General features: G+C 40.0%; 3 protein-coding genes across 14 annotated transcripts in view; 1 reads left to right on the top strand and 2 right to left on the bottom strand.

The window, feature by feature from the left end:
• Positions 1–17,411, top strand: part of col27a1b (collagen, type XXVII, alpha 1b) — a 58,789-nt gene extending 41,378 nt beyond the window's left edge. For 5 of the 12 annotated variants that reach the window (XM_067521142.1, XM_067521141.1, XM_067521134.1 and 2 more), the window contains 34 exons: positions 794–847; positions 1,246–1,290; positions 1,807–1,851; positions 2,041–2,094; positions 2,714–2,767; positions 2,855–2,908; positions 3,272–3,304; positions 3,852–3,905; positions 4,231–4,284; positions 5,844–5,951; positions 6,039–6,092; positions 6,343–6,450; positions 6,528–6,581; positions 7,257–7,310; positions 8,306–8,362; positions 8,448–8,501; positions 8,603–8,656; positions 8,759–8,812; positions 8,945–8,998; positions 9,107–9,223; positions 9,300–9,407; positions 10,089–10,196; positions 10,311–10,364; positions 11,650–11,712; positions 11,878–11,931; positions 12,035–12,070; positions 12,545–12,562; positions 12,696–12,731; positions 13,604–13,630; positions 13,733–13,798; positions 13,882–14,050; positions 14,147–14,256; positions 15,304–15,522; positions 15,978–17,411. In XM_067521142.1, coding sequence (XP_067377243.1) covers positions 794–847; positions 1,246–1,290; positions 1,807–1,851; positions 2,041–2,094; positions 2,714–2,767; positions 2,855–2,908; positions 3,272–3,304; positions 3,852–3,905; positions 4,231–4,284; positions 5,844–5,951; positions 6,039–6,092; positions 6,343–6,450; positions 6,528–6,581; positions 7,257–7,310; positions 8,306–8,362; positions 8,448–8,501; positions 8,603–8,656; positions 8,759–8,812; positions 8,945–8,998; positions 9,107–9,223; positions 9,300–9,407; positions 10,089–10,196; positions 10,311–10,364; positions 11,650–11,712; positions 11,878–11,931; positions 12,035–12,070; positions 12,545–12,562; positions 12,696–12,731; positions 13,604–13,630; positions 13,733–13,798; positions 13,882–14,050; positions 14,147–14,256; positions 15,304–15,522; positions 15,978–16,124 — 2,430 coding nt within the window. In that variant the 3' untranslated portion in view covers positions 16,125–17,411. The other 7 variants (XM_067521139.1, XM_067521146.1, XM_067521135.1 and 4 more) reach the window with 6 other exon arrangements.
• A 251-nt stretch (positions 17,412–17,662) lies between these two features.
• On the bottom strand, positions 17,663–21,143 carry zgc:101858 (uncharacterized protein LOC449555 homolog). The gene is made up of 8 exons (XM_067521148.1): positions 20,992–21,143; positions 20,694–20,864; positions 20,112–20,290; positions 19,803–19,896; positions 18,349–18,418; positions 18,222–18,258; positions 18,015–18,078; positions 17,663–17,876 (listed from the first exon to the last, which is right to left on the bottom strand). The coding sequence occupies exons 1-8, from the start codon at positions 21,013–21,015 to the stop codon at positions 17,718–17,720; spliced, it is 798 nt and encodes a 265-aa protein (XP_067377249.1). The 5' UTR covers positions 21,016–21,143; the 3' UTR covers positions 17,663–17,717.
• Positions 21,144–21,149: 6 nt separating this feature from the next.
• ppil3 (peptidylprolyl isomerase (cyclophilin)-like 3) overlaps positions 21,150–21,846 on the bottom strand; it is a 2,030-nt gene continuing 1,333 nt past the window's right edge. The window contains exon 6 of the mRNA XM_067521149.1: positions 21,150–21,815. Within this exon, the coding sequence (XP_067377250.1) occupies positions 21,689–21,815 (127 nt within the window). The 3' untranslated portion in view covers positions 21,150–21,688. The remainder of the gene's footprint in view (positions 21,816–21,846) is intronic.

The following is a 21,846-nucleotide window of genomic DNA, read 5'->3' as shown; positions in this document are numbered from 1 at the left end:
GCGACGGATGTGTATTATTAAAGCATAGGACTTCAATAATGCTATGCAGCTTGTCCCAACATCTTGTTAGAAAGCGTAAAAAGCCCTGTCAAATTGAATTATATGTGCTCTGCTGTGTTTCCTGTAGCTTTACCTTTTTTGCATTTTGTAAAATAGCTTTTGGTTGCACAGCAGGATCATTGGACTGAATAAACAAAAGATGAATAATAGTTCTATCATTACATTTTGTTTGTCATACATCATCACTGCCATTGAGCTAAATCTCTATTGCCCTCGGTGGAAATGTAATGTCTTACATACAGCATGTAGTGGCGTTGTTCTGTTCAGGCTCTGTTCTGATCACTTTTGTGTGAGATGCTTATATGAACCACCAGCAGTGCATTGAATAGCTGGGCTCAATCCTAAGGGAAACGATGAATCGGCTACAGCATTCATGACCTTTTCCCAAAGCTTCATTACAATAACCCGAGTGTGCAGGCCGTACCAGGGTTTGTGATCGTGGAAAGATGGAGACAAAGTCTACACAGTGAGGACTGGGCACACTGTGGAGCCAATTCAGATGCCAAGTATTCGCAAAATAGCCACAATCTTTGATGGTGTCTTTCCAATGTGGGCAAAACCATATTACACTATTAAACCCATTGGAATTGCCTCCCAGGCTCCACTAAAGACATGACAAAGTTGGAGATTAAGTGCCTAAACTCATTGATTTAATATGTTAAACTGCATGTGCATCAGATAGCCAAGCTATCCGAAGCTATTCATCTCTGTCAATTTGTGTTTCTTTCTTTAGGGTCCGAGGGGTCCTGATGGCCCAGTGGGGGACAAAGGGTCTGCTGGAGTAAGGGTGAGCATATATTCAAAAGCTCAAAGATTTAACAAAGGTTGATGAGGTTACTTTACCTGTCGGACTGCGTTAGAGCAGATGAGCTTAAGCATCCTGCACACACCAACTCTGTCCCATGGAAAGCAAAGATAAACACAATGTTTCCTAAAAGGGAAAGAAATCATGGGAACTTTTACAAACAGCTTTGTTTTGCAGACTGTAATTAACTATTTTTAACATCTAAAGTCTTTTCAGAGGACACACTGTTATTTACAAATCTGACAACAGACGCCTAAATCAAAGAACCCTAAAACACTGATGATCCTGTTGGTGCTTGGCAGCAGGGAACATTTAAACTCTGGGGGATTATAGAAGATCAGTAACAGAGTTAAATGTTTTTTTGTTTTTTGTTTTCGCAGGGTCCTGATGGTCCACCAGGAAAATTGGGGCTCCCTGGGGAGGTGGTAAGAAAAATTATGCTGCTTTGCTTTGCCTTCATAACAGTAATGGCAATATTAGTAGTATTAGAGTACATGTGGTCATGTGATACTTAATTGTGTATCAATAAGTTGTTTAGAATAATAAAGTTCAACTGATTTAAATAGGTTTTCGATGCTTTGAGGCAATACGAATAAAATAACAATTGCTCATTATTTTGTCAAAGATTAATATAGCATTATATACCTTTATTACACATTGTTATACGGTAGGTACAACAAAAGTGGCGCTTCTACTCTCTTCTTATCTCTAGTTACACTGTAGTTACATCGTAAGAATTGCACCATTCATTAGACCAATTATTTAATAAGTAACCCTTTCCTACAAAATACACTGTAAATCTTGTAACTTTTATTACTCACACAGTGAACACGCAGAACTAAGCAGCACTCTGATATGATAAGTGGCCCGATCTGAACATGTAGCTAACGGTACTCATTTGGAGTATTAGTTAACTCTCTGTTTTGGTTGTTTTGCTGCAGGGAAAGCTTGGTGAACCAGGGGAAGCTGGGCCTAAGGGATTTCCAGTAAGTGATTGGGGCTAACAGAGTTCTCTTTTAGGTCAGTCTTGATTTTTGGGGTGCACACATTTTGGGGAACAGTAGTGGATAAGAGACGCTTGTGTGGTGCACTGTTTGTCTTTTTGGTGTGGAAGCTTTTTCAGCATGTGTATGAATACCAGTAGTGTTGGTGATAATTGGCTGTATTGTTTGCAGGGTGTTCAAGGCCTCTCAGGACCCCCGGGAGCCAAAGGAATTGCAGGAGAACCAGTGAGTTGTTTATCTGCCAACTTAAATGTACCCCATTGTAGATCCATATTTGAGAATAAATCCTCCGTGCTTTTTATTCTATCATCAAACTTAGGAACTCTGTCTTTTAAAGAGGATATAGAGAGAAATATTGTCTCTCATTATCTATAATATCCCATGGTTCTCCAGCACCTACTGTGTACCCTTCTTCTTGTCTTTGTGTAAAGAATTCTCTGAATTTCCACCTTGACACCCTTTATTCAGGGCTTCCTAGAAACTCATATCCTAGTTGAAAAGCCCTGAACAACCTCATTCTGGTTTTCTCATTCTGCCAGACACAAGCAGAAGAGAGTCTTAGACAATTTGATTTACACCATCTCCTTCCTGGAGAGGCAGCTTTATTGTAACCTGAATGTGTCTCCATAACAGCGGGCCTGCTTCCTCCACTTACAGAAGCTTTGGCTCAGTGTTTTGAAGGCTCTTAGCCCCACAGATTAACTTATCTCCTCAAATCCACACTTTCGGCCTGGTTTTGATTTCGTTTCACATTTTTTCCTCCTTTGTCACTTTCAGAGGTGTCTTTCCAAGATTACACACTACTTTTAACCTTTTTATTGATGCCCCTGCATTATTGCTGCAGGGACCCACAGGGCCACCAGGAACGATTGGGCCACTGGGAGAGATGGGGCCAATAGTGAGTTTGATCACACATCTGGTGTAAGAACTCCCACTGACTTTTACATTAGCACTGAAAGCTAAAGGCTGTCACTGTTTCTGACAGGGGCTGCCAGGGAAGGCTGGAGACAGAGGGCCGCCGGGTGAATCTGGAGAAAAGGTCAAGATGTGGATCCAGTGTTTTCATTGATTTTATTTAATTTATTTATTTTAGTTTTTAAGTATTGCATTGGCTGATGTGTAGTCGTGTTTTGCATAATTAAAACTGCTAAGATTACATAAGTCTTTACTGCTGCAAATGGTTCTTGCAGTTGTCCCTCAATCCTGTGAATTGAAATTGTCAGCTTAGTTATGTTTAATATAGAGGTTATTAATGAAAAAAATATTTTATCAACTAAGAATCTATTATTATTTCTATGTCCCATCATCTATATTACTACACAAAATTAACCTCTGTCCCCACTCAAATATGTTTGACGTGATCTTTTGCTTACTCTCTCAACATCTCTGCTCTGTGGATTAGCAGCGTGGCGTGTCAGTGTGCCACAGACAATTGGTAAATTAGTATATGTAATGGTCAGTTTTGTCTCCAGTCAGATTGCAGTTTGGACAATCTTTCGGGAAGCGGGGAGGGAATATAGAATCATATCAAACTACCATTAACCACCCACATAGGTATCTAGGTTAAGAGACTTAAGAGTGAATTCTTATGTCGATGGGTAAAACTAGATGACTCACTAAAACTGTATATATGTTCATTGTCCCAGTGCCACCCACCTAGTCATCTACTCAGCAGCTGTACTAGAACAAAACAAAACCAAATCTGTAGTTTTCTAATTGGCTGAAATGTTTGTGTACAGCTAGGAAACGTTATTATGCACCTACATGTATAATTAAATAAAGCTATAGTATGTTATATTATACCAAAAAATAATTTAAGTCCTTTGGAGAACATTTTTCTACACTTGAAATGTCCGTTAGCTTTTACAGAAGGGAGGCACAAAGATAATTCCACACTACTTTTCATTATTGAGTAGACCTACATACGTATATCTGCAGACGCATCACTGAAGACCTAACCATCATGTTTCCCCCGCTGACAGGGTGATGTTGGTCTTCCTGGCACCTGCGGGGAGCAGGGTTTGATTGGCGAGAGAGTGAGTGTCTTCTTTTTTTTTAATCTGTTGCAGCATGGTTCTGTTTAACAGGAACAGTAATCACGGGAAGAAGAAACGGGTAGTGTAGCAAGTCTTAAGAAAAGATGCCACAATTTAACTTTCAACTAAGTACACAAGTTCTAGATGACCTACCTCCTTTGCTACATACAGTATTTCCATGTGTTATTTCGTAGCTTTGAGGTCTTCAGATTAATCTACAAAGTAGAAATAACTGCAACTTTAAAAAAAAAAAAAAAGCACTAAACAATGAGGATGCACATCCAAACTTTTGACTGTTACTGTACTTTTATGATTTGTTTTTCAGGGTGAGCCTGGTATCGACGGGGAGGCTGGACCAAGTGGACCTGATGGAGCCAAGGCAAGTAGGAAAATAATATACTGCGAATTAGCCCAGGGTACATCAAACCTCGGCAAGTGACCAATTTCTTTGTCACATTTTCAACATTCTGTCCTAAAGCTGTGTGTCTGTGAACCCGATGAATGTCTGTTTACTGTCGCAGCTTATGGTAACTGGAGCAGGACAAATGATGTTTGTGACATATTTGCCTTTGTGCATTAGAGCTATTATGTTGATGCTTTGCGAAAACGGATGTCAGGGTCATTTTTAAGAGCTCTACTGTCTGGCATTACAGATGAAGCCAGTTCATGACATTAAATTTTATGAAACAAAATGAACCCAAGTTGTACACATCCCTTCCCCTACTTTTTTTCCCCCTATTTTGGAAAATAAACACACAGCTCCTATTTTCAGGGATCCTGAGAATGTTGTTTGTTAAAAAGCTAAAGCCTTTTTACATCCGCAAAGCTGACTGTTCCTAAGAGAACCCATGTTTGTGTTTCAGTAAAGCACCGCGTAGTGAAATGCTATTTCTTATGCAGAGATGAGAACGTGAGACAGAAGCAGGTTTTCTTCTTACAGGTGGTGGTTTTTATTTTGTATGTCTCAGTCAGTTTGGGGAATGATGGAGGAGATGAATCCCAATCAACACAGTTTTACACAAACAAAAACCATGAGACAAAGAGATGTAGACCTATTTTAACTCTACCCAGTCTTGGAGATATTTATTCTCAATCAATGTGACCTGGTTTTTAGGATGTTAAGTGATATTTATTTTAAAATATGCTGGGTTTTTTTAGCACTACTGTAGATCTAAGTATACATGAAACTTTTCTGTGGAGTTTCTCAGGGCTCGGTTGTCAGTCTGCTCTTATATTTACATAATGATATGGGCAGGTCGTTATTCACTTTTATTTTAAATGTCTCATCTTTTCTTGCATGGGAAATCTTTGTTATACCATTTCTTTAAATTACTTTAATGCTGGTGGACACCTTGGAGAAAAGTGGCCAACTAACATTGTCCTTTTATAAAATCGCAACACGTGTGCGGCCCTTGTGATAAGTTCTTAGAATTTAAAGATTAAATGTACAGCTGAGGCTTGGCCTACTTTTTGGTGACAGGTGACGCTCTGGGAGCACATGCATCTTGAAAAACATGTCAAATTGTGACAATCTATTTTCCCTTCTTATAAATATTTTCAAATTGCAGTCTGTTGTGTCTCACTAATACACTAAATAAATCATTTTGTCATTCTGGCTAAACTACTGGAACTTTTTACATGCCCCTGTTGTCAGTGTAGAAATTGCAGCAAGCTGGGAATCAAGACTTTTGCATTGCAGCATTTTTAAAGCTGTCCTGTCCTTCATTCGTGGTGTTTGTGACCTGAGATTTTATATATAACCTGGTAAGCTTCTCATAATCAAGAAAGACCTGCAATTGTTGGACCCAGTCTTACTGTTTATTTGATTAAATTGAAGAGCACAGGTGTCCAGGTATTTGGTTGTGGACCATAGACTCTGCTATAATTTACACTTAATGTGATTTAATTATCCCCTTTTTATTGTGCCACCAATCACAGGGTGAAAAGGGGGATGATGGTTCAGAGGGTGCTAAAGGAGACAAGGGTGATATTGGCCTGAAAGGAAAGGAAGGATCTCCCGGGACTCCTGGACTGGTGGGTGTAGGGGTGAGTGTCCCAGGAGTCAAATCTGAATTTCTCATCTCCAGAAAGCTTTGAGTCCACTTATCCCTATGTTCAATTTTCTTTTCCCAGGGTCAGGAGGGTAAACCTGGCCAAATAGGCGAAACAGGAAAACCAGGAGAAAAGGTTTGTCAGGTCACTTGCGTGGGGCTAAAATACACCTTATATTGTCAGATGCCTGTGTGTGTTTACTCTCTTGCACAAGAAGTGGAATAGTCCTCTGCTATCGTAGTAAACAAACAGTGAGGTCAGTAACCTCCACATACATGACACTGGAGGTGCTTTGTCAAATAGATCTTCAGTATTAAATATTTGATTTATCAGACTATCCACACAATGGCTACACAATACCTGCCCATTAATGTCCACTCTCCAGGGGAGCAAGGGTCACCAAGGTCACCTGGGTGAGACTGGGCCAATCGGTGAGCAGGGACAGACGGGGTTTGTTGGACAGAAGGGACCAAGAGGAACCATTGGCCCAGTGGTAAGTTCTTCACAGTTGGACTGAAGGACTTAAAGGTTGTTATCGGATGTTGTTTAAATGTATGTGAATTTTCCTAGGGTGCTCCAGGGAGGAACGGTCAAGAAGGACAACCAGGTATACGAGGTTATGAGGTAAGCACTTCTACATTATACAACAAACTGATAAAACTGAGGGACCTACAGTACTTAAGTCCTAACCTTATAATACTATTCAGTATTTTGGGGTTTGTGATGTTTGGTGTGTCCTGTTCCCTGTATGTGTGTCCTGTATTTTTTGGAAATAAATCTATATATATATTTATTTCCAAATTTTGGCCAAGAATTGCTGAACTTGTGCTTAACTTGTGATTAAGAAGACTGTATTGATTTTTGAAAGGGGATCCCATCGAGGCTTGTACTTCATTATCCTTGAATGACACTCTTAAACATGCTTGCGTTATTCTGGTGTTGCTAAATTACAGGCTGAATCTCTTTGTTGAGTGTTTACACCCACAGTCAGGGAAACCTTTAACAACAAACTTTCTTATTTTATGTACAGAGATAAAAACGGCAACACTGCTGGTCTGCACCAGAATAAGCAATAACAAATTCAGAATAAGATTGGGGTGTGAAATGGATTTTTGCAGATTTAAGACTCAAGTAGAATTGCTTTCTTGAAATGCAAGCCTGACCTGACTGATAAATCACAAAACTCCACTCTTTTATAGAAATAGAGAGACGAAGACATGATTGATGACATCGTTGCAGAACTTTTATCCTTCATTGTTTCTTTACACTAGAAACAGTGCTGGCTTTTTCATTTCATAGGGTCACGTGGGACTGCAGGGACCAATGGGACCTCCTGGACCAAAAGGTGAAAAGGTACATACACAAACTTATTTGCCGTTATATAGCTCCATGCACTTTTGTGCCTAATGAGCTTAGGGGGGCTGTATGGGTAGGATTATGTAAAAAGTTAAGCAGTGCATTGCTTTTGAATGCAGTGTGAGACATAAGTTGTGTCCCAAATTATTGTTTGTTATTTTTTGTCGGTCATGTTGTCCTTGCAATATTTCCATAGCCATCCCTAAATTGATGAATGATATGAACTATGACGCATCATTTAACTAAGAGCTGTCAAATGTATTTAATTATCCAAGCACCTGGACTCTTCAACTCATAATTTTAGGGATATTAGCAGTGTAATTTGTGTTTACACAGCAGCAGCTCACAATAAAATAAACTGTGAAATGCTAATTAGGATTTTTTTAGTCTCTGTACAAGAGCCATTTGGATGTGGAAATTTTATATTTTCTCTTTGCCAGTGTCATCAAAATAATGGCCACGCTTGCTCTCTAATTAAATAAATATCACACTATTGCACAGGTCACAATTTATGTCAGCTGAGAAACAATGTAGACATGCTGCTGATAAATACATATTTTCATTATAGTTGTATTAAAAACACTTATGATACAGTATGTTGGTTTTCATAAATCCAAATAAGACTTTTGCTCAGCCCCTGGCCATCACTAATCCTCCCACTTTAAGATGATCTCTGCAGCTCTTCTTTTATGTATTTCATTTGACATATGCACAACATATGGCCATTAAAATCATGCACACATCCGTGGTTATTGTTTAATGAATCCCATAAAGACCTTGAAACAGACATTGCCATTCATTATTGTGAAATGGAATAATTCTGTGGAACAGCGCATGTAATGATTGGCTATTCATATAAAGAGAGGCAGGCAATGCCTTTCTATTGTTTTACTCTTTCAAACAAAACATGAATTGATTTTGCACAGACCATCGAGTCTGAAGGAAATACCCTCTATTGCTGCTGTGTGTCTGTTTCTATATTGCTTGTTTAGGGTGAACAGGGGGACAAAAGCAAAGCAGAAGGTCCTCTAGGTCCCCAAGGTGACAGAGTGAGTTTCTTACATGTACCAGCTTTTCCTATTTTGTTTGCCAGTTTTATTCTGGGTTGTTTAATTTGTTTACATATGAATCCAGGGCCCTTCTGGAGACAGGGGGGAGAGAGGAGAACCAGGTGACCCTGGACACTTTGTAAGTGGGGGACAAAAAGACACATGTGCGTGTTTTAAGATATATTGTCAGTTAGGCTTAAGTGATGTCCTATACATTGAAATGCAGCAAATGTTTTCCAGGGTCAGATAGGTTTAGAAGGAAAGAGAGGTGCAGCTGGTGCCCAAGGTCCTCCTGTAAGTGTCCCCTTTTCTTTCTTAGAATATACAACACTGACACTTTGCCTGGATGATGTCTTCATAAGTCTAATTCAAACCAAACCTTAATGATCGTTTTAGGGACACCCTGGGCCAAAGGGACAAACAGGGCTGAAAGGATCCAAAGGTGATCAAGTAAGGACATAGTAAGATATAGTGGCATGAATGTGTTGGACAGTACGAGATAATTACTTCATGATATATTCTCGTACTGTATTTACTGTCATGCATGTCAGAACTATGGAACGTGAACTCTTTATTCTCTAGGGTCAGAAAGGAAAAGCAGGGGCCACAGGTGCATCTGGAACCAAAGGGCCACCGGTAAGTTGGATGCATTTCTTGCCATAGAATATAATAACACATTAAGAAAATAAATATTTTTCAAGGCCACTCCAAATTTTGACATACCATCTGATTGTTTTTGGTAAGGGTCTAGAGGGTCTTTCTGGACCACGTGGAGTTGTGGGCAGGGAGGGACATGAGGGACTACCTGGAATGGATGGACTACCTGGTAAAATTGGACACAAAGGCGTCAAGGTGAGAACGGTCAGTGGTGCCCATTTCACAGAGTGAAAAGAATAGCAGCTTTGCTAATTCATTAGCAATTCTATTTTTTGTTCAGGGGGAACAAGGAGAAGATGGAGAAGTGGGCTTCCCTGGAAAACCTGGACAGCAGGGTACAACTGGTGTGATGGGGCTTCCTGGAAGTCAAGGGTCCTTTGGACCAAAGGTGAGAAGGATACAACTTTGTTAATTTTCTTTTTCACAGAGTGCAGTGTTAAGATATGGCTTACTTTTTATAGGTCACAACATGGGCTAATTTATTCCCACTATCCAGTACAGTAGAACTTGCCAACTCAGCTTTATTTTGCTTTGCTTTGCATTGTAACACTGCCTTTAATTTAGGGCATTTTCTGATCTCAAAGGCTTAACTCTGCACTCTTGGTCTTTATATACTTTCTCAAGTAAAGTGCTGCAAAATATAAGTGAGTTTGCAGAGTTCTGAATTGGACATTTAACACCTCACCTTTAGTGTTTACAGTTGCATTTCAAATTGGTCAAACAGTCTACTGATAATCTGGACACATTGATTGACTTTGGACAGTTGATATGTGTTAAACTTTCATTTGGCTCTGCTGCATTTTGTGATAGTGAAACTAATATTAGGGGAACCCAGAGTGATGTATGGGGAAAGCACCAGCCTGCAATAGTGAGAACCATAATGAGTTCTGGGCAGTGGTGCTTCCTTGTCCAGGGGCTCTAAATATCATTAGTGTCCGTTGGTGGGCAGTGGCTATAGATCATGAGCCTGTCACTTGAATTATGGCCACTGCTTGGCCTGAGTGTATCTGCTGAGGCTGCTGGGTGGGACGTGACTGTACATTTGTTTGTGTCTTTGTCTGCTCTCCAGGGTGACAGGGGTCTTCCAGGACAAACTGGTCCATCAGGGAAAAGAGGCTCCATTGGTGGGATGGGATTGCCAGGAAAACGGGGAGACCAGGGACTTAAAGGGCAACCAGTAAGCATCAACCTGTCAAATAATTAAAATTCCATCAAGTCACTTTTTTTTTTTTTTTCTTGTGAAAATCTTGTGACGATCACCGTCACCTTTTCCCTTGTGTTTGTGTATCAGGGAGATTCAGGTGAACAAGGATTCCCAGGAATGTTGGGTCTGTTTGGACCAAAGGTAGGCTGCCATGATGATCTGGGTCAGTCATACTTCTGTGTGAACTAAGTTACTAACCCTTCAGTCAAACTTGTTAAAGTCAGAAAATACTTTGGTGTTATTCTACCGTGTGTTCTACTCTTGGTCAAGTAAGTTTAAATGCCTGCAGTTGTCTGGGGGTACATCACTTTGTACTGTCTCTTTAGTAAAAATGGGCATGAACACTGAATTGGCCTCAGGATGATCTCTGCTACATTGTAAGTCGGATCTACTTAAGGTAATGCTGCCCTTAGCTTATTGCCAGCTGAAGAAACAGCAGGATTTTCTTTTGTCTTGTTAATTTAAAGCCTTGGCATATCAGACAATTTCTTACCATGGAAGTTGTACAGGAGCGTGAATCACATGAGCTTTGTCTTTGTGTTCTAACTGAAAAGCTCAGTGAGCGAGGATATTTTGAGTAGTGTCATCAGATAAAAGGTGCAGTAACACATTCACAACGTCTGGAGTGATGAGGACTTTATTTGTAAAAAATTGTTAACGTCAAACAACTTCTTTCCCTTTTTAATGTATCAATTATACTTAAGCTGTTTTTATGGTTTTGTTACCACTGCTGCAAACTGTCTATATTTGCATAGATTTAATTAGGTAGCACATGTGTGATTAAAACTTCTGCTGTTACGACAGCAAACAGTAACCCAAATTTCCATGTCTTTAGGTCTTTGTATACTTAGGCTTGCATTTTTTTTAAAGATTGCAGTGAAGACACATTTAACCAAGTGAAATTAGTCAAGACCTAAGTTCAACCTATGCAAGTTAAGAAAAAAGTAAAAAAAAAAAAGTAGTCAGTTAAGTAAATCAACAGTATATCAGGACTGTTTTGATACATTTTTAAGAAAAGGTCAAAATGCTAAACACACGCTTGTTTACTGCTTATAGTATGTGGCCTTATGGTTTCAAACTTCTGGTCTAAAATTAAGGGCAAACTGGAAATTGTTTTCCCTGTTATTTCACTCACTAGTTTATTGAAGATTTAGTTTGATTACACACAAAGTACTGTATTATTTTCTGTTGGCATAAAATAAAAATTAAGCTTTAGTATATTAACCACAAAACAGCATATACAGTAGTTCAAATATAGTAAAAAATTTAGGATTGAAATACAATCAAATCTTTTTAGAGCCATTTGTCATGTAAAAAAATCCTACTTATTTTCGATGCAAGTAAACAATGGTAATGAATACCTAAAGCCAGTTTAACCTTCATGTACCATACCTCATCCATTATTTTAAGAAAAGTCTATTTCTAGGGACCGCCAGGAGACATTGGGCCAGCGGGGATACAGGGACCAAAAGGACCACGTGGTTTGATGGTAAGATGAAGATTAATGTTACTTTGGTAAGTCGGAGCAGTATTTCAGTCAATGTCAGTGCTCTGAACTCGTGCCAGCTGCACACTAGCCATGAAAAATAAGCACAGCTTCATCAGATGCTCCATCATATATGTTCTCACTCACCCTCATACGTCTGCTTTCCAGGGTATTGACGGAGCCGTGGGCCCCAGTGGCATCATTGGCCCCAGCGGTCATCCTGTACGTACCTAATATCTCATCCTATCTGCCAAGCTTTGTGGGAGTTCTTTCGGCTTTTTTGGCAGTGATGGAGTGATCCTCTGTCTCCTTTTTTCCCCATCAGGGACCCCAGGGTGACAAAGGAAGTCGGGGAGAGACGGTGCGTGGTGCGGTGTTGATGAATCCTTTTCTGTGTGTACTGTGAGCACAGAGTAGGAGCCTGCCTATGGAGACAGCCCACCAGACTCCTTTGCCTTCAGCACTTTTTATTTCCTAGTGTGCTCCATTGTTTGTTGTTACACTCACAGTTACACTTAACTGCTCCGGAATTCATGACAGTGATAAATGCAGCCCGCGTTCTCATCTCAAGCTTTTTAAGAGCTTTGTTGCGTGCTCATATACAGACATAGTTCACAAGCTCCCATCTATCCGTTTTCTCTACGTGTAGGCATGCAAATGAGAATGAGTGTAATTCAATAGCAATTCAACCTACAGTAGACAAAGATTGTTGTATAGCACAGAGATAAGGTTATACTGTGTTTGGTTAACAAAAAAATAAAGTTGGTATGTTCTAGATTTATTCAGTTATTGTATTATTATGAATATTTATTTCTGTTTCTTTCATGTCCATCAGGGATTGCAAGGACCAAGGGTGAGTAACTCTAATTATTAATTTACCTTTTGCGGCTTCATTTGCACAGGTCTGCTGTGGTTTGCTCATGTTCTGTAAAGCCCAGGCTGTAATTAATTCATTTGAAGTCTAATGTGGTTGCATGATTTCTCAGGGATTTCCTGGTCCTCGTGGACCCCCAGGACCACCAGTGAGTACAAAATATTTTATACTATACAAATGAAAAACCAGAATGGTCCCCCCGCCCCCATTTTGCTTCAAATTCTCAATGAGACTTGTTCCAAAAAGAGGTTTTCTCAGCAGTTGTGCTGAATTAACTGCTGATCGATTTGCAGTCTTCATTAGTGCAAACCCCAAGTGTTGCAACTCACTTCCTTCATTAGTCAAAATGTCAAATGTAAGAGACACAACATACAGGACATCACTGTGTCTAAATGTCTGCAGTATTTAAGAGTAAAGGCTTCCTCTTAGAAGAATTTCTTCCAATATCCCATTTCAAGAAGTTGGATCATATCAATTACAAATGATCATGATCCAATGGCTTTGCATTGAAAACAAGTGATGGCTAGTCTCTTTCAGTGGATCACATGACACTTGCAGTGATGACCTAAAGTGCTTTCACAATTTATATCTCAGTTGGATTTAAAACATGCAGAATCAACTGTGGCTTCTACATCTAGTCTACTAGAAAACCTATGAGATTCTCATCCCAGACTTCAAGCACACGAAGCGTGTTATTTAGAGGATAATCGAATTAGTTAGACCTGTCTGTTTTCCACTATAATCTAATTCAAATCGTTAGCCAGCGGCTCCAATTTTCTGCATTTGACACGCTTCATATCCTTTTTTTCATGCATCATTTCTTGTGCACTCATGGTTGTTTCTGTGCATATTGCATGAGAATTGAAGGCCGGACCATCAACCGTTGGGACCAACAGTAGTGTTACATGAATCCAAATACACAGTGGCTGTTGTTACAAAAATCAATCCTCAAAAAATAACTTGTATGTGCCAAGAGGAGGCATCATGCATATAATGCTCCTCTCTCCTTTGGGTCTCTAGGGTCTTCCCAGTTCAGCACTCTCACTTGTAAGTATCACCATATTAGTGGGGAAGAAAGATGACATTCGGTAGAACTAACTGAAAAGCAAAGGGATTATGTTGTGTTTAACTTATTGTCTTCTGTAATAGACAAATGAGGCTCTTGGTGCTGCCTTTCAAGTCCTTATTGATTCACATGTTGCACTGAAGCAAGAGGTCAGTTTCAAAGGAAATGATGCTCATTTAAAACTTTTTGGTTCTAAAGATAATAGTCCTGTCAATATTTATGTCCAAATCAGAATTATCAGAACATGGACCTGCCCATGTTAGACCAGGGTACAGAGATTTTCAAGACCCTGCAGCACCTCAGCACTCTCATCCAGAGTTTAAAGAACCCACTGGGAACCCGTGACAATCCTGCCAGAATCTGCCAAGACCTCTACAACTGTGAACACAGGATGCATGATGGTAAGGAGGCGTTGAAACTGTGCCGCTATTTTGTTGCACATCTTCACTTGGTTAAAGAGATTGGTAATGGTTAATTGGTCGTTTGCTCTTTGGCAGGCGCTTACTGGATTGACCCAAACCTTGGCTGCGCTGCTGATACGATTGAGGTGACGTGCAACTTCACTGCCGGTGGACAGACTTGCCTGAAACCTGTCACAGTATCCAAGGTCAGGATCACTTGAATGTTTTTCCATTTGCCTCAGCTAGACAAAACACCCAATTAAATGTAAACACGTGTCGCTTGGGTGCAGACAAGATTAATTTAGGAGAATATTGTGCAGGCAGTAGATGAAGCAGATGACAATAGATCCATCATTGCTTTTATTCATGTAGAGAATGTTCTTCTAATGCTAGTTCAGAAAGAATAGGAGATGGTTAACGTTGAAGTATGGGCTCTGTATGAAGGAACATAGCTGTTAAATTCCTGGCTCTAGACAATGAGCTAGTTGGATGATTCCTCTTGCAATCAATCTTAAAGTTGGCAAGTAAACTTCTGGAGCTATCCGTTAATTCCTTTGTTTTGAAGTGATTTTCAGCCCTAAGATATTGCAACAAAGCAATATGGCAGGATCAAGTCCCAGCATAAAATTTAAAGAAAATAATGGGGATAGACAGTAATACTTAAAGATGCAATCTGCGATCCAGATGTAACTGATTCTAATTCATAGCAGATTTAAAGCCTGCAAATTTAGTATCCACTGCATCGTCTAACATATGCCATAATGAAGGTTTTAATGATTTCAAGAATAATTTAAAACATGATTTCCAAAACTCACTTTTCAGCTACTGATGGTCTATCTAAGACACAAGGCCACTTTATAAGGTACACTTGTACATTTGAATGCACTCCAGTATAAGTCCACAAGCCACTTTGACCTTTCTAACAGCTTCAACCTATAAATGGAGAAATAACATTGTAAAAGAAGAATTCATGGCAGAGCTGTGGTATTAGATTGGACAGTTGTACCTGATAAAGTGGCCAGTGAGTGTACATCTACATTTGGCACAATCCGCAATCAAACCAATCTCACATTGCACTTGTTGTAAGCTTGTAAATGCACAAAGCTGTGTGGCATACATTCTCTAAAAAATTGGGAAGTTGGTCTCCAGGTCTGTAAGGTTCCCGTATCAGCAGTTATTTCTGTAATTCTAGCCTAACTATGACAAATGTGTACAAATGAATGTAATTTGCTAAATTTCCACTTGCTTTATAGTTGGAGATAGGAGTGGGTCACATCCAAATGAATTTCATCCACCTTTTGAGCACTGAGGCTGTGCAGCACATCACCATTCATTGCCTCAACACACCTGTGTGGGCAGCAGGACCCTCCCTGCAGCCTTCTGCCAGGGCTGTGGGTTTCAAGGCCTGGACTGGGGAGAAGATTCAGGCAGGAGACCTCCTGGAGCCGCTCATACCAAGGGATGACTGCTGGGTGTGTGCTGTTAACCATCGTAGCATAAAATTCAATGTTTACATCGTCAAGGAATTAGCACAACATTTTGGAAAATACATCAGGTTGATTCTACTATAAAAATAGGTGGCATTGTTGTGGGGTAGGGGAAACGGAGGCTGGGAGCACTTTAAAATTCTTTACTAATAAATTTGACAGCAGTGATCCAGATGAAGTCTGACATTCTAAAATAAATGGGTTGTTGTTGAAAATAAGACTTTAGTGCTTTGTGCAGCTTAAATACAATTCCAGGAATCTCTGACAGATCTCAAACCCATGGCAAAAAACAAATCTGCATACACTACTTCCAAACAGTTGGGGAAATTTTCATGTCTTTGTAACTTAGTAACTTTGAGTACTGTAGCTGAATAGGTGAGACAGTAGAATCTTTGAACTCTCTTCTCAGTCATGTGAAATATTATAACTTTCATTTTTAGATCAAAGATGGCCACTGGCATCAGACCCACTTCATTTTCCAGAGCCAAGACCCAAACTTACTCCCCATAGTGGACGTGTACAACCTACCGACCACAGAAGCTGGTGCACGCTATCACCTTGAGGTTGGACCAGTGTGCTTCCTATAAGTGCCCAATGGAGGGACACTGGAAAGGAGTGAACAGGGAGACTGATGCTTCCGTGTTTCTCAGAGCACAACCCTTTTCCAAAATGCAAAATATGCTTGGACTGCAGAAACGCACGGCGGTGCCGAGATAAGACGTCTGATCACAATATGGAAAACGGTAACAAGCTAATTTTTCCAGAGACTTGTTTATGTGACACAAGACCTGGATTCCGGCTTCTGAATTCTGTCATCTCTCAGGCCATGTTGTATCATTTTCTTCACGGTCTGATACCAGATTGTGTAAAAGCTTTTCTTAGACTTTTTTTTTTTTTTTTTAAAGATCTGTACAGAAATATGGAACAATTACATCTACAAATGCAATAATTCGTATTTTAATGTTTAAGTATTATTTATACATGTACTGTATAGTAATATAAAGTGCAATAGTAATTGTGCGAAGCCCTTACGCATATGAAGCATCATCATATCACTCATTCAGGTATACAGTGTGCCTCAGATACACAGGTGTATTCTCTCCAGGTAAGTCTTTGAGCCTCAAGTGTCCAATGCTGAGACCCAACTTTTATACAGATACCTTCACACAAAGAACTGCTGAGTGATCCTTTCCACAGTGTGAACAGAGAAAAGTGTGTCAAGATGCTACCTCGTACTGCACCTCTCATCTCACAGCCAACAAGACATTTCCTGATATGATGTGGGACGACACAGAGGTGACGCCTGGTGCTGCAAAAGTTGACACTCTGATAAACTCTTGTCAGCTCTTGGAAATAATAAAGAAAACAACTATCTGCTTTACACAAAGGGAAGACTACATGCAAGCGACTTTCATTAAATTATATTTTCACAGTAGCATTAACATTTTCAATATTCTTTGTATAAGTCTGACACTAAGTTAATTTTGTTAAAATGTAAATGTATAATTATAAAACCTTATCTACAGTGGATTCTATTTAAATTATATTTAAGTTCTGATTAGCTTTCAAGTTCAAACCCAGACATTCTTTGGAACATTTCTGGTCCTTAAGAATTTTCAAATATTTTACAGTGTGTATGAGCTATTTAAATAGTCCTAAACAATCAGGTCTACTTTAGGACATTACCAGCCATATTTACTGTTGATGCATTTGTTACTTAAACGTGCAGCAATTGATGTCCCCAATCTATAAACTCAGAGGATTTTTCTTTAAACACACAACACCAAACCTAACAGTGTTTGATCCATAAACCTTTTTATGCCGTGTAAAAGTCTAATGACTCAACAGATAATCCAATAAATGTCTGAAACCTGTGTTTCTAAGCAGCTTTTCAGTTTTCTTCCATCAATCTTCATGGGAAAGTGAGATAATACAATGTGTTTAAACTGACTACTTACAAGTGTTTTAGTGTCTATTTCACATCTGTCCTGACAGAAACTACCTTTGTAAACAAGAACAATTGTGCCCTTGCAGCTGTGTCTTGGTTTTGCAACATTTCTGCTTAGTTCAATTTTTCTGCTAGGAGGAATTCTGTCAACTGCCTATGACAAAAACACAGGTAGGCTTAGAGGTTGAAAGTACTATATTATTAGACTGCTGTATGTCAAACACACATGGTCTTATCTTGGACACATGGCATGACGACCTCCATCAATGGGTAGATTGACACCAGTGATGAAACTGGCAGCGTCAGATGCCAGGAATGCAATGCTGTGGGCCACTTCCTCCACCTCACCTGGTCGACCAAGGGCGTGGGTCTGCTTACACTTTGCTAGAAACTGGTGGTAAGAGAGACAAGAAGAATAAGTACATTTTGATATGATATGTTTATTTTTTAGCAGACAAGAATAAACATCAAACCCAAAGATTTTTAGATGGAAGAAATCTTTTGTGGCGATGAGCAGAAGTGTCATTACCTGCGCATACTGCTGCTCATCTAGTCCTGCTCTCTTGTGGACATCTGTAATGATGACGCCAGGGCTGAAGACATAAATAAAGGAAAATATAAGTTACTTTTAGCTATATTTAAATAACAATTTTAGTCAAACTGCATGATCTAATAGAGTGCAAAATAAAGGTTTGGAACTGTGAGAATGTGCAACAATAAGAAGTTTCTCACATACCAGACAGAGTTCACTCTGACTTGCTTTGATGCCAGCTCTGAAACAGAAAGCACGTACATAATTTCCTGTGCTGATGTGCCATTGTCAACTTTAACAATGAACACAAGGATAAAACGTTTCAACTCACCAAGTGCTATACAGCATGTGAACTGGTCAATTGCAGACTTGGACATGCAATAGGCCAGCACGCCAGGAAACTGGAGAGAGACAAATGGCATGCACCATACAAAGATACTGCACACGGAGGGTGCTGAATAATGTACATACAGGTTCCGAAATATCAAAACAATGATAAGTCTTTTGGCAACTGGCCTCTACACACAGACAGCAAGAAGTCAAGAATTTCCGATTTAACTCAAGGGGTTTAACTAAAGTGAGACATTAACCATTCAGGAATTTTACAGCCCTTTAAATAAGCACGCTGCTTTTTGGAGGCTCATAAACAACAGAACAAACTAGCATAATTTAAAACATCAGGACTGCCTTTTAATACTTGGATGAAAATCCTTTGCAGTCAATGACTGCTTGAAGTCTGGAACCCATGGGCATGACCTAATGAGTTTCCTCCCTCGAGATCCTTTGTCGGGCCTTTACTTTAGCTGCTGCTTGTTTGTGGGCCTTTCTGATTTCCGTCTTCTCTTCAGTAAGTGAAATGCTGCCAATTCTGCTGTTTTGCGTTAAGATCAGATGACTGACTTCGCCAGTGAAGAATAAGCATTTTGTTTGCCCTGGAAAACTATTGGGTAACTTTTGCTGAAGGTTTTGGGTTATTATCCATCAGCAGTATAAAGCAGTGTCCTATCAGTTGCCTTTGGCGGAATCTGAGCAGAATATGACCCTGGACACTTCAGAATTCATTCTTCTACTTTTATCAGCAGTTAGGTCATCAATAAATACCAGTGCCCTGTTCTATTGGCAGCCACCATGTCTGACTGCTTTGGATCATGAGCTGTTCCTTCCCTTCCCCATACTTTTCTCTTCCCATCATTCTGGTACAGGTTAATATTGGGTTCATGACTCCAGAGAATGATCCAGTACTGGCCAAGCATTTTTAATGGTGTTCTGGCAAAGTTTATTGGCTAGATTCTTGACCATGGACAGAGTTCTGCACTTTCCTCCACTTTAGTTATTTTATATTTGCTGTTGCTGAGCTGCAAGTTAATACCTTCTTTTTATAGAATTTTCTAAACAGTTTTATTGGCCACTCCCAGTGTTTTTGCCATTTCTCTGGTGGGTTTTATAGTTTTTTCAGCTTAATATTAGCCTCCTTCACGTGCTTAGACACCTCTTTGAACCTTGTGTTTCAGTGAACCAGTACAATCTGCCTAATTAGTCATGGAGCAACGACGGCAAAAGGCCTCACCTGGCCACAAACGTGGATGTGCACATTAAAACTGCTGTAACTCCTGAATCTTTAATGCCACAATTTTGTCAAACTCCTTACATTAAAGCTTAAAGTCTTGACTTCACTGACATTCAAATTCAATGTGGTGGTGTACGGAGGCCAAACAAATATACGTAATCTGACTGTAAAAAATCAATTCCATTTAATTCTAATGAGTCTGACTGTATAATACCCACTGCTCTCTGTCCATTGACACTGGACACATTGACAACAGAGCCTTTGGTCTTGATGAGATGGGGCACACAAAGTTGAGTCAGGTGGTATACAGATCTAAAATATTAGAAAAACATTCAGGGGACTAAACACTCAAGCACCTAACACATACTGTGGATATGTGTCAGCAATCGTTGCAATTTTTCAATAATTGTTTTTGTCAATTCTACCAAATAAATCTAGCACGATCTGACATTTCCCGGCTACAGTGCTTCATACTGAACACTAATCTGTCTCCATGATTCTGGGATGTCAGGTCTTTGAGATCCTACCTGACATTGATGTTCATGACCTTGTCGTACTGAGCGAGGTCTGTTGTCTCGATGGTGCCCATCGATAGGATACCAGCACTGTTGACCAAGACATCCAGCCGGCCATAGTGAGCGATGGTTTGCTCCACTGTCTTCTTCACCACCTCCTCGTCAGTCAGGTCTCCAGGAATGAGCAGAGGCTGCACAGTAATGAGAAAAATGATACGTGGATTATGTGGTGACTTCGCAGCACACATGCAGTAGTATTCAATCCTGGTCCTCAAGGACCACTGCTCTGCTTGTTTTCTCAAATACCTACTGCTGATTACCTGGATCAGGCGTGTTCGGTCAATCAAAACCTGAAACATACCAACTTAGATGAGGGTGGAGTGAGGGAAGAGCAGAGTGACCAGACTGACCATACCTGATCCAGGTAATCAGCAAGGTGTAGTGCAGTTAGTTGGAAATCAAGCAGAGCAGGGGTCTTTGAGGACCAGAATTGAAAACCACCGTTTGGAATTTTATTTAAACAAACAAAACACAGAGTGGGAATATGTCAGTTAAAAGTTAACCTGGCCACAGTGTCTAACTCTCAGTTAATACCTGAGCAGCTCCACAGTCGGTGCACTCTTTGGCTATTTTCTTCAGGTTTTCCACGTCGCGGCCGTTCAGAGCCAACAGAGCTCCGAGTTTGGCGAACAGGACGCTCGTACCTGCACCGATGCCCGAGCTGGCACCTGTTATCAGGGTCACTTTCCCCTTCAGTGAGGACACCTCAGAACACACAGACAGACGTCTATCGGTTGTCACACTACGAAAGTTTCTGTACACGACAATACAGTGACGCAATGATAGAAAATACACAAACAACGCGGAACCTCATAGAAAACAAGAAACTTACTTTAAAAGCGTCGGCTGAAGCCATTTTATGGACTTTGTGTGTTGTTTAACTAAACTTCCTGGGACACGTGCGCTGTCCACTAGTGATGACGTCTATTTACGACGCGTCACACCTCCAGTGTGGCCACATTTTAAAAGATGCAAGCACGTAAAAATTAATTGAGTACAAAAATTTTATTTAATACAAAACACAGGCCATTTATTTACACAAAGAAAAGAGGAAACTGTATAGCAGTGCTGTACATCGGCCACGTTCTCTCTTTTTGACTGAATTGCGAAAACATGATGAACATATAGCTAGTTACAGAAGGTATCGGATACTTTTGAAAGGGATGCAAACTATTTCTTACAATTCTTAACCACAGCTAGAAACAGATGAAAGCAGACTCTTTGTTTTGCTTGCGGATCAGAAGGGTGGCACACTGACTAAGGCTTCGACTTATTAGAACCATTGCCACTTTAACCCAAATTACATCTAAATTCTTGGCCACAAATGCATTTGTTAATACAACTCAGCAATATGCAGCTTTAAAATCAGAGTCCTGTTCACTTTAAATTTCTCTCCAATGTCTAGCTCCTGACCAGTTGTGCTTTTAATACCGTGGCAAAGTACTACACACAGTTCAAAGGTCTTATGTGAGAAATCAGAGTGCACATCTGTGTTAAATGCCAAACTGCGCATTTGTGGAGAAGGTTGTTTATCCAGCAAAAGGGTTTGCATGGATGGTCACATCTTTTATCCGGGTTTCGGTCAGCGGTCGGAACGTCTTCTCATTGACAGGCAGTTTCTCTAGTTCATCCAGTGTTTCCAGACCGTCAATGATCCTTCATGTGAGAGAATGAGATGTCAGGTGAC

The sequence above is a fragment of the Channa argus genome, chromosome 11 (assembly GCF_033026475.1).
Source record: "Channa argus isolate prfri chromosome 11, Channa argus male v1.0, whole genome shotgun sequence".
Taxonomy (NCBI): Eukaryota; Metazoa; Chordata; class Actinopteri; order Anabantiformes; family Channidae; genus Channa; species Channa argus.
Note: the sequence above shows the minus strand (reverse complement) of the source record. Positions and strands in the feature narration are given on the sequence as shown.

Coding starts and splice junctions, on each gene's coding strand:
- zgc:101858 (XM_067521148.1), bottom strand. CDS start 21,015: ATGGCTTCAGCCGACGCTTTTAAA. Junction 19,897..20,111: donor GTCATGAACATCAATGTCAG/GTAGGATCTCAA, acceptor CTAATATTTTAG/ATCTGTATACCACCTGACTC. Junction 18,419..19,802: donor GTGTCAATGGACAGAGAGCA/GTGGGTATTATA, acceptor GTCTCTCTCCAG/TTTCCTGGCGTGCTGGCCTA.